General features: G+C 41.4%; 1 protein-coding gene across 8 annotated transcripts in view; it reads right to left on the bottom strand.

Moving 5' to 3' along the window:
* LOC106506169 (uncharacterized) overlaps positions 1-12,206 on the bottom strand; it is a 241,299-nt gene that overhangs the window by 107,346 nt on the left and 121,747 nt on the right. For 4 of the 8 annotated variants that reach the window (XR_014829046.1, XR_014829050.1, XR_014829048.1 and 1 more), the window contains exons 2-3: positions 2,406-2,988; positions 80-172 (exon numbers count right to left, since the gene is read on the bottom strand). The exons of 1 other annotated variant lie outside the window; for it this stretch is intronic. Coding sequence is in view for 2 of the 7 variants with exons in the window: in XM_084998664.1 (XP_084854790.1) it covers positions 80-172; positions 2,406-2,562 (250 nt within the window). In the remaining 5 variants the exon portion in view is untranslated. Of the gene's footprint in view, positions 1-79; positions 173-2,405; positions 2,989-12,206 lie in introns of those variants that run through there. 3 more of the 8 variants (XM_084998664.1, XM_084998665.1, XR_014829055.1) reach the window with 2 other exon arrangements.

The raw sequence follows: 12,206 nt of genomic DNA, 5'->3' as shown, positions 1-12,206 counted from the left end.
AGACTCTGGAGTTGACTCCTCTGAGCCGGCACTGGTGCCGAATAAACCTTGTTTTTCTGCATCTCCAAGTGCCATTTACCTCCTTCCACGGCCACGGTTTCTGCAGGTTCTCTGGGAGCCTCTTGGTTCTCATCTCCAACAGGCATCAAAGTGTGTAGTACTCCCAAGAAGCCTGTGGGACCCCAAAACAATGCTTGATTATCCAGTCTTCATGGAGTCTTGTAGCTTCCACACCAACTTCTTTGAGCTTCCCATACTGGGCTCCACTACCCAACATCCACTCAGCTCACAGGCTCACCTTCAGACCCTGGAGAAAGCAGCTGGCCCTTAACTGTTCACAAGACGGCTGACTCCCCCAGAATAAGGTTACTTTTAGAGAGAGTGATAACTACAAAGGGGCCCACCGGGCAGCGGATGTCTCTGGGGGCTGGTAAGGTTCTAGTTCTTCATGTAGGTGGTGGTTACAGAGCTGTGTTCCACATGTGAAAATTCATGGAATCATACTCTAATGTGCATACTTTCCATAGGATGCTACACTTCAGAAATTTAACAAAAATGTGAAAACACAAACTACAATGAGGTATCACCTCACACTGTTAGAGTGGCTGTTATAAAAGTAAAAAGGAGATAGATAACTACTGTTGGTGAAGATTTGGAACAAAAAGAGAACATTCATGCACAGTTGGTTAGACCAGAAATTGGTACAGCCACATGGAAAACAGGATGGTGATTCCTCAAAAAGTTAAAAATAGAACCATGATATGATTCAGCAGTTCCCCTCTGGGTATATATTCATGTCCAAAGGAAATTATATCTTTATCTCAGAGATATACTTACACCCCCATTTTAAATGCAGCATTATTAGCACAAGCCAAGATATGAAAATAACCTATGTGTTCACTGACAGATTGAGTGGATAAAGTAAATATATGATTATACACACACATAAATGTGTGTGTGTGTATGCATGCATAGTGGAATATTATTTAGCCCTCAAAACGTCTATCAACAGATGAATGGATTAAGAAGATGTTGTGTATATACACAATGGAATACCACTCGGCCAGAAAAAAAAAGATCAAAATAATACCATTTGCAGAAACATGGATGGGACTAGAGACTCTCTTACTAAGGGAAGTAATTCAGAAAGATAAAGACAAACACCATATGATATCACTTATATATGGAATCTAATATATGGCAGAAAGGAACCTATCTACAGTAAAGAAACCAACTCATGGACATGGAGACCAGACTTGTGGTTGTCAATGGGGAGGGAGTGGGACAGACTGGGGTTAGGGTTTAGTAGATGCAAACTACTGCATTCGGAGTGGATTAGCAATGAGATCCTGCTGTATAGCTCAGTGAACTAAATCTAATTATTTGTGATGGACCATTATGGAGGATAATGGAGAAAAAGTGTATATATGTATAACTGGGTCACTTTGCCATACAGCAGAAATTGACAGAACATTGTAAATCAAGTATAATAAAAAATTTAATAATCAAAAATCACAAAGGAAATATTAAAAAATTAAAGAAGTCTTAATGAAAATAAATAAGTAAAATAAAATTAAGTTGTGATGATGGCTATACAACCATACATTGAAAATAAAAGTCTACAAACAATAAATGTTTGAGAGGAAAGGGGACCCTCCTATACTCTTGGTGGGAATGTAAATTGGTGCATCCACTACGGAGAACTTTATCGAAGTTCTTTAAAAAACTAAATATAGAACTACCATATGATCCAGTTACCCACTCCAGGGCCTACATCCAGAGAAAACTCTAATTTGAAAATATACATGCATCCTAATGTTCATTGCAGTACTATTTGCAATAGCCAAGACAAGGAAGCAATCTAAATGTCCAACAACAGATGGATGGATGAAACAAGATATGTGGAATATTACTCAGCCATAAAAATAATGAAATTATGCCATTTGCAGCAACGTGGGTGGACCTAGAGATTATATTTAATGAAGTCAAATATAATATGATATTGCTTACATGTGGAATCTAAAAAAATGATTCAAATGAACTTATTTATAAAAGAGAAAGACTCACAGACAAAATGAGCTGCAAAAAGTTGAGAAGAAGTAGAAGCATGAAAAAAATGGCAAATCCTCCTTCCCTAGAGGCCTGCTAACTCTATGTGGGATGGCCTAGGGTGGCTCTATCTATATATAGGGAAAGGTGCACTAATATATGTCCCCGAAGGTGCCTCCTCCCCCTGCAAATCTAAGCCAACAGCAGCATACCTGCCCCCAAAACTTGTGACTCCCACTGCAGGAATGAATTACTTCTCAAAGCCCTGAATCTGCTAAAGAGAATGTAGTTACTGAAAATGAGGCAAGACAGAAAAAGAGAATGTGAATAGAAATGGCACTAGAAAACACACTTACGGTGAGTTCCGGCGGAGAGCGCGGTGAGAAGTGGATCGCGGCCCTCTGTCCCGGGGCCCTCGGGGCTCTCTGGCCTCGGGAGGCGGTGAACTAGGGGGGCTCTGGGACAGGCCTGACCTGTGCCCTGCAGAGCCCCAGAGTCCTCACGGCCGTCCATGGCCCAGGCCTTGGAGTAGCAGCGAACCTCTCCGCCGCCCCCACCTCCGCAACCAAACGGTGGCGGACCCCGCAAGCCCGGGCCCAGCCGGTCGCCGGGTCTCTCGGCCCAGCGCTGCAGGGCTTAGGCGAAGCCTCTGCCACATCGCCTTTGGGAGTCCAGCGTGGCAGGGCGAGAAGAATGGCAGCCACTTGAACGCCACGGAGAGCCGTTAGGGCCTCGACGGCCCGAGAAGGCTGCCACCCTTGGGCCTTGGAGCCCTGCGGGCTTGGGACCTGTGCTGGCCGCTCTGTGCCGGTTGGACGAGACCTCACCTCCTCCGGTAAACGACGGACAAAGGCCTTTACGGCCCGGAAGGTGAGCGGAGCCGCATCGACGACGGGTGGAACGTTAGTGGGCCATCGCTGGCTCTTGTTCTACCGAGACCTTGAAGATAGAAATGGCAGAATAACGCACCACATGTGGCCAATAGGAAGTGCCCACCTCCTTTTGGGAAGATTTATTGGCCGTTGAGAGGCCTGTGTATATAATATGAAAAAGCTGCTCTCAACTTTCCCCCCAACCTTTCAGAAGGAAACTTTTTGCTACATCTAGGCCTCCTAGGCCTTCTAGTTGTAAAGAGGTTGCCACCGTATGATAGAGTTAGAAAATCACATGTCTTGTAAATGCCCATTTTGGATTTTTTTTTTTTTAAATCAAAGAAAAGGAATGTCTTCTGGAAATGACTTTGAGATGGAATTGTTTGACCACCTCTGAAGTGACATCAGGAGTGACAGAGATCCACCTTTGTTCCGTGGGTTAGAGGACATGGAGTGGAAGACTTCAAGGAGGAAGAAGGTTGTGCGCCAGACTGGTCATACTTAGAAGACATTTCCATATTATAACCATTGTTTTGTGTGTGCATTTTATTCCTCACTTCTATATATAGATGACAATAAGCACTTTTTTGAAATATCTAGGCTTTCTAGATTTTTTGAAGTGCCTGACATATGTTAAAAGTAGAGATAGTAAAAAGACATTTTGTAAATATCTTTTTGCTAAAACTCATATGAAATATTGTTTATTTGGGGGGAGGGCGGTTGGCCAAACCACCTCTTTGAATAGTGCATTGTGTTTGTGCACTGGTTCAAGGTCGGGGGAGGAGAAGGAAGTGCAGAGAGCTCTATGCTAGTGTTTATAGCAAGGCAAGGTTAACCGTTGTTCTTTTTACGTGCATTTTGTTTCACTTTGTGTGCATATGGTGTACATAACGGACAAATGAGTCCTAATTTACAACATCTGGTCCTTCTAGATAAAGAGGTTGCCAGTGCATGATAGACATAGAGATAGTAAACTAATACATCCTATACATTTTGTGTCCTGAAAATGTGAGCATTATAGCCCTCTGGGTTGGTGGAGGGGGGAGAGAAGAGAAGGGGGGTGGTCTTATGCTAGAGATTATAACTGTTACATGTCACAGTTTATTCGAGACTGCTCTGTATATAGTGGACAAATTAAGTCCTTATTTGAAACATTTAGTCCACCTAGATGTTTAGACATGCCCGACATATGCTAAATGTAGAGGTAGTAAAATTTCACTTTGTAAACATCTTTTTGCTAAAATTCATAGGAAATATTGTCTTTTGAAATTGGAATTGTTAAACCACCTCTGTGACCAGTAGTTTGGAGTAGGTGAGAAGGAAAGAATTGCAAAAGGTAGTATGCTAGTGTGTTTGGACATTTTCAGACAAAACCATTTTTTGTATGTTAGGTGCATTTTGCCTTTCTGTGTATATAGTGTATATAATGGACAAATGAGTCCTAATAGGAGAGAGACCTGGAACAGACCCTTCCCTGATGCCTTGCAAGAGAGATGGTCCTGCTGACATCTTCCTCCCAGACTTCCCTCCTCCAGAGCTGTGAGAATACATTCCTGCCTTCCGTTTGGGTCAATTATGGCAGTCCCTGAAAACTAACACACCTGCATAGCCCAGGTATGGCAATGCTGGTTAACAAGGCACTTCTATGCTCATCTTGTAGATGAAGAAACAAGCACAGAGAACTAAAGCAATTGTCTGTGTAAGTCACGTAGCCCACACTGACCAAGATTAGAATTCAGGAATCAAGAAAAAAATGAGCTGCAAAAAGTTGAGAAGAAGTAGAAGCATGAAAAAAATGACAAATCCTCCTTCTCTAGAGGCCTGCTAACTCCTATGTGGGATAGCCTAGGGTGGCTCTATCTATATATAGGGAAAGGTGCACTAATATATGTCCCCAAAGGTGCCTCCTCCCCCTACAAATCTAAGCCAACAGCAGCATACCTGCCCCCAAAACTTGTAACTCCCACTGCAGGAATGAATTACTTCTCAAAGGCCTGAATCTGCTAAAGAGAATGTAGTTACTGAAAATGAGGCAAGACAGAAAAAGAGAATGTGAATAGAAATGGCATTTTAATAAGTAATAAGACTTCAAGGGAGGCCAGTGGTTCAGAATCACTTCTGAACTTTTAATGTAAGAATGAATCTACATCATCTTCCAAAAATGTCAGTCCAGCAAAAAGCTTGCACAATTGTGTCCATTTCAAATGCAGCCACAGAAAATAAAAATGAACCTCCAAAAGCCATCAGTGTTAGGGTGGGTTTTATAAATTGATCTCCAGTGTGTACCAGCTATTGTTGAAGTCCAAACTCTGGTGTCAGTAATACCTAGATCTCATTTAATATTAGCTGTAATAAATTGGCTCCACTTATAGTTTATGAAATGGAAAACCACACATGGAGAAATACTGAGGAATTCCCTTGTGATGTGGCAGGTTAAGGATCTGGCAATGTCACTGCAATGGCTCAGGTCACTATTGTGGTACAGGTTTGATCCCTGGCCTGGGAACTTCCACATGCTGCAGGTGTGGCTAAAATAAAAAAATGAAAAATAATGTTTAAATAAAGCGATGTTAATCAAGCACCTGCTACCTATTGGATATGAGTCCACACTAGAACATCAGATCTGGGGGTGAACAAAACACACACTAGCCTTGCCCTCACAGATTTTAGAGTGGAGCTCACAAACTAGATTCCAGAAGTAACTCATGGGGTAATATTCACTGGTCTCTAAAGGAGAACACTCTTTAAAAAATTTAATGGGAGGGTGATTTAATAATATTGTCTTCAAAGACACTTTTCAGAGAAGGACAGTGTGAATAAAATGAAACTTGAATAGGCTACAGAATACAGGCAACTGGAGACAAAACCGATACATAATCTTATTCTTTAGAGGAGTGTTTTTCCTCCAACAGAGACAATCACATAAAACTGGTTCTTTATTAAAAAAAATCTGTTTTAATTTTACTGGAGTACAGTTGACTTAGAATGTTGTATTAAGTTTTTTAGTTTTCACTGTATGGCAATGTGAATCTCATATACATAAACACATATCCATTTTTTTTCAGATTCTTCTCCCATATAGGTCACTACAGAATATTATAGATTTTCCTGTACTATATATACAGTGGGTCCTTGTTACTTAGCCATTCCATATATGGCAGTGTATATATGCCAATCCCAACTCCCCATTTTATCCTTCTCCCCAACATTTTCTCTTTGGTAATAAGTTTGGTTTTGAATCTTTGAGACCGATTTTGTTTTGTGAACAGATTCTACTGTATAATTCTTTATTAGTTCCATATATTAGTGACCTCATATGATATTTTTCTTTCTCTGACTTAGTACGATAATCTCTAGGTCCATCTGTGTTGATACAAATGGTATTATTTCACTCTTTTTTATGGCTGAGTAATATTCCATTGTTTATATATGTACCATATTTCTTTATCCATTCCTATGTTGACAGACAAGGACAGGTTGCTTCCATGTCTTGGCTATTGTAAATAGTGCTGCAATGAACATTGAGATGCATGTATATTTTCAATTTTGAGTTTTCTCTGGATATACACCCAGAAAGTGGGATTGCTGGATCATATGGGAGTTTTCAAGGAATCTCCATACTGTTCTCCCTGGAGCCTGCAGTAATTTACATTCCCACCAACAGCGCAGGAGGGTCCCCTTTTTTTAACACCCTCTCCAGCATCTATTGTTTGTAGACTTTTTTTTTTTTTTTTTTTCTTTTCAGGACCACAGTTGCAGAATATGGAAGTTCCCAGTCTAGGCTCAAATCCAAGCTATAGCTGCCGGCCTATGCCACATCCACAGCAACATGGGATTCAGGCCAAGCCTGTGATCTATAGCAATGTCAGATCCTTAACCCACTGAGAAAGGCCTGGGATCAAGCCCACATCCTCATGATACTAGTTGGATTCATTACTGATGAGCCACAAAAATTTGTACACTTTTTCATGATGGCCATTCTTACTGCTATGAGATCATACCTCACTGTAGTTCTGATTTGCATTTCTCTAATAAATTAGTGATGTTGAGCATCTTTCATATGCTTTTTTTTGCCATCTGTCTGTCTTTGGAGAGATGTCTATTTAGATACTCTGCCCATTTTCTATTGGGTTGTTTGGTTTTTTGATATAAATAAAGGGGAACTTTTAGTGACAACTATCTTAGAAATTTCCGTCTGTTCTTCTAGGTTTTAAAATTAGCCAGACCTCTGAGCCCATCATTGAAATTAGTACCAGAGGCTGCCCTCTGGGCTCCTCTCAGGTACAGTGTATGGGAGACGCGTCCCCTTCCTATGCATGCCAACTTCAAAAAAGTTCGAAATGGGCAGCTTGAAAATCCAAAGTCACCAATTTAATCTTCAAAGGACCAGTTAACTTCAAGAAACTGCACTTATTAAACAAAGTCCTACTGTATAGCACAGGGAATTATATTGACTATCCTGGGAATATTCAATTATATCGAATATCCTGGGAGTATTCAAATATATTGAATATCCACTTATATTGAATATCCAAGGAATTATAGTGAATAAACCATAACAAAATATAAAAAACAATGTTCATACTGAGTCTCTTTGCTGTAGAGCAAAAATCAACACATTGTAAATCAACTATACTTCAATAAAAAAAAAAAATTTAAAAAAAGAAAGAAACTACCTTGGCTGACAACTCCACACTTCAACTCAATCATTGGTTTACAGAAAGGAATATGCCCTCCAGCAGACTCAGAGGGGAATCCAAAATATTTCACGAACTGAGAGGAGAGCAAAGCCAATACAGAAGATGTAGTCATGGCAGGAAACAGGCCTCTGTCCAGCCATCATGGCACTTTCCTGGGCGGAGGCAGGGGTGTGAGGCGCAGTCCCTGCACCCTGTACATGGGACACCTCCGTCCTTCAAGGGCCCTCTTCTGGCCTGACACCCTGGCCCCATGACATGACACTGTAAGCACACCAGGCAAAATAACAGCACCAACGGGTACAGTCCTCATGTGAATTCCACGATTTCCCTTTCCTATCGAGCACCAAGAGGTTCAGAAGCAGCCTCTTTAGCAAAGTCTGCTCTTCATGAAGCAGCAGCACTTGCTTCCAGGAGCAACCACTCAGCTTTCACCCAAAGCTACCCTGTCAGGACTTGATGTCATTCCAACTTTCCTTCTTTCCCAGTGAAATCAAGTCACCTTCAGCCAAATGACAAGTTGAAAGCTAGAGGCCAGTGTGATTAACTGCAGTTTTTACATAAAATTTGCATTCTATCCATTAAAGACACCCAGTACTTTGAGGACACAGGCTCACCCTGGATTAATGGTGCTGGTCTCTCACTGCAGCACAGGTGAGCGCCAAATTGGAGCAGGTATAACGCCTGTGTTCACGTGGATGTGCTCAACTCACCTCACTGACTTTAGAGAATAAGATGTGTAAAAGTAGGAAACCTTAAAACCACTCCCCTCATATCACTTTAAAAACCTACTTTGAGGAGCTGCTACAGGGCAGTCCGAGGGAATTATTTTTTTTTAATTACAGTTATCATTTCTTACTAAATGTTACATTGTCTTTAAGAAAAATCAGAACATATAGAAATACAAGTTTCCAAATACAGGGGAACATATCTTTCAGAGTTAATATATTATGTCCAGGTGACCACAGAAACTGCCAGACACCACAGCCCTCACCTCCCTGGGCTGCTGGAAAGCTGGGGAGCCTCACTCTCTCCAGAGCTCCCTGCTGACATCACTGGGGACTGCCTATGCTCTAGGTGCACCCCCAGGAGGATTTTTGCCTCATCTTTTCAAAGTTGCAAGGGACATCCTTGGAGTTAAAAGTGAGCTGCCAGGGCGTCCTATTATGGCATTTTAGAGACCACTGATGGCTAAGTTGGCCAGTTGTTGCCAGAGGTACTGATTCTCATCTCCACAAATTACAAATGCCTCAAGTATGTGGTGGGGAAACCTGCAAACTCTGAATTCTAAGGAAGGTTTTACTTCTCCCTCCTAGAATTTCCTTCCTCTGCCCTATAATATAACTAACCCCAACGCCAGCACATCTTAACCCTGACACTACATTGCTAGGGAATTTACAAAAATGCCTTGAGCACCTCAGATTTAAAACATTTATAATAATACCCACCACGAAATAAAGGCAACCAAATATCTGTCCATTTCAAACTTTAGTCTTTTTTTTTTTTTAATTAGAGTGAGGATTTTTCCTTTACTTTTTCACATAACATATGCTCACTATACAGCCTATTTATTAGATCCAGAATTTTTTTTTAATCCCATTACACACAACCATCATCAAAAATCCTGTCATAGAGCCTGGTGGCATGATTTTAAAATGTTCACTAACAGACTGCTAAAAAAGTTCTCATTTCAGTGTTAAATCCTGACATTCCACTTTTCCATACTCAAAACCCCCTTTCCCTCTAAACCATTCTTGTCTGGATCTTTTCTCCTGGATTGGCCTCCTTCATCCCTTGGGCCTCCTGCCTCCATCAGTAGAAACAACCCCAATTTCTTAGGCTTCCTTGTATCACTTTTAAGAAGGTAGAGCTTTGTTATGCATTTGATTTTGTTTCTATTCCACTCATCCTCCAAGCCTGCCACAACACACTCAAAAAAGTACCCCATTCGTATTTTTAAAAAATAATGTGGATTACATATTTGTCTTACCTGTTTCATAGACTGTTAAACCTTTAGTGACTAGAAATACTAAGCATTTAACAGCAACATGAAAAACTTAATATACTCCTATGACCTATATTCTAATTTCTTTCTTGTAAAATTTTCCACACATACCTAGTTAAATTCAAATTATTTGTACTAGTTTCCAGGTTCATTAATCATAGGGCTTTCAATAATTTCTGCCCTGTACTCCTCCATTGACATAAACCAAAAAGGTTTTCTGCTTTCCTTTCTCCAAGAAGAGATTGATGACTTTTAAAGACCTAAAATCTTTTTATTAGAATCCCATTAACTATTTAATTCCATCATGTTGGGATTAGCACAAACATATACATTCATTTAAATTGCTCAGAAATGTGAAATTTAATAAAATGTACAAACACATTGCAAAACATAATATAAAACCATAACCATAAACATATGTATCCATCAAACCAGAAGTTGTCAATATAAACTTGGCTGTTTCTACATTTTCCTATTAACTTTGGCTTATTCCACTGAGCTCAGCAAAGTCCCATAATGAAGCATCAAACACTAAGTGCCAAAGGTTTAAGAACAATTCCCAAGGGAGGGAAGGAGAAAAGAAGGAAGATTTCTGAATTTAAAAATGAAAATCACAAAAATTTACATAGTATATCTGTGGTTGCGAATTAAGAAAAGATCCCCTTCACTTAACTTTAGCAACAAAACAGAGCCCTCGGAATAACGTGAGCAGCAGAGAGCTCTACTTCAGGACCCTCTCTCCCTTTCTCCATTCTGTATGGACCTCCAGTTACTCTGCAACCTGAGGCCAATGTGTGAAAATGAGGCACCGCAGTGGCTTCTCAAACTTTCATATTCCTCAGAATGACCTGTGCATCTAAGAAATACTAATTCTGATTGTCTGGGCTAGGACCCAAGATTCCACTTTATAACAAGCTCCACTGCTGCTAGTCTGGGGAACGAAAACTGAGTAGCAAATACAGAGACTTCAGCATCTTAGAACTTTGTAATTACTAGGCTTACAGTAAGAATTTTCAAAATGCAGCTATAAAGGATTGACTGGCTCACTTTGTTTTATTAAACTGAAGTGAAAAAGTCATCTTGCTTTTCCTTAATATGAACACAGGTTGAATGCATACTATTGCATATTAGCAGAATATATCAGAACCTGGTAACGTGCGTGCCTGGAGGAAGGAACCAGCCAACTGGAGGAGGAGGGAGGGAAGGGAGGGTTTTCACTGAACATTATTTTTGTAGCTCTTAAATGTTAAATCACATGGGCAAATTACTTATTCAGAAAAATAAATTGTATTTTAAATCTTTAAAGCATTTCGTAGGATATTTTCTGGAAGTTGGCTAAATGTTAAACGAATCCATTTCTCAGGAAAGTAAGAGATAGGCCCGGGGAGACCACGTGCCTTAAGTTAGCACTTTTCCTCAAAGAGGGAGCACGTTTTAGTTTAAACACCTTCTAGGATCACGCCAACATCATATTTTTATGATAACATTTTTCAACCTCATTACTCTTCTCTAGTAACAGAAGGGCCCAGCATCATGCTCCATTCACAACAGACTCAAAAAAGCTTTTTTGTGCACCCCTAGTAAGTCAGGTGCTCACTGCAGAGTACTTTCTAATCTCTTGTCTGTAAGTTTGAAAATTGGGCCTCTTTGCACTAAATGCATTCCTATTATGGGCATTCAAGTTGGTGTTCAGAGCTACAGAGAAGTAATAGCAACTGAAAACAGAAACTAAAGGACGGAATGGGTGAGAATGTGTGTGTATGCACGTGTGTGCACGGGTGTGTCCTCACATAAGCGACCCTATGGCTGACCCCGAGAGTAAACATTAGCTCGACCATCTGACCTGAACTTAACCCCTATTGACCCAGCCCCATCTGCACCCTCCCAGGGTCTCTAAGGCAGACATTCCCTTTGCATAACTTGGTCATGACTCAGCTATAAGCCTCTTTGAAAGTGCCTTCCCCATTTGCAATGGGTGAATTAATATTCATCCCTAAACCCTTAAATGCTTGTTTTGGTTCTGCTTTTTACTGAGTGGCCTTAGAGCAGAGGCCAGACACTGTGTTCTGTTGAGGCTGCCTCACATCTCTGGCGCGTCTGCTCCTCCTCAATTCGTGATGCCTGGCTTGGGTCTCCATCCTCCCTCATCTCTGGCACAACCTGTGCTTATAACTGAGAGCGGGAGTGGCAGGAGCTAAAGGGAACGGGTCAGAGACAGCAAACCCAGGCTGGAGGACGCTCACAGTCCTGCCCCAAGGATCTCTGGCAAGAGTCCAACACATGTGTCTAAAGACTCATGGGCCACCATGCCTGATGCCAGTTTCCAGGTTATCCAGGAGACGAAGCAGTGGTGGGAGAGAGAACTAGAAGCATCAGGGTGGGGGGAAGGAGGCCCCAGCAGCACAGAGGATCTTCCTAACCCTCCTGGAAGCACAGATCCCCAGAGGGCGACAGACACAGCCCAGAACCAGCATGGCTCCCAGACACATGGAGGGAGAACTTGATGGGGAGCCGAGCAAGGACCAGGCAGAGCCAAGGACCAGCCCAGGGGGCTGTATTTCCAGCAGGAGCATGGGTGCCAAG

Source organism: Sus scrofa, chromosome 15, assembly GCF_054392235.1.
Source record: "Sus scrofa isolate SSC_HxYL_T2T_F1_AM1 chromosome 15, Sscrofa_HxYL_maternal_Yorkshire_Landrace_v2.0, whole genome shotgun sequence".
In the NCBI taxonomy this organism is placed as follows: domain Eukaryota; kingdom Metazoa; phylum Chordata; class Mammalia; order Artiodactyla; family Suidae; genus Sus; species Sus scrofa.
The sequence above is the reverse complement of the archived record's forward strand: the minus strand, read 5'-3'. Positions and strand labels throughout refer to the sequence as shown.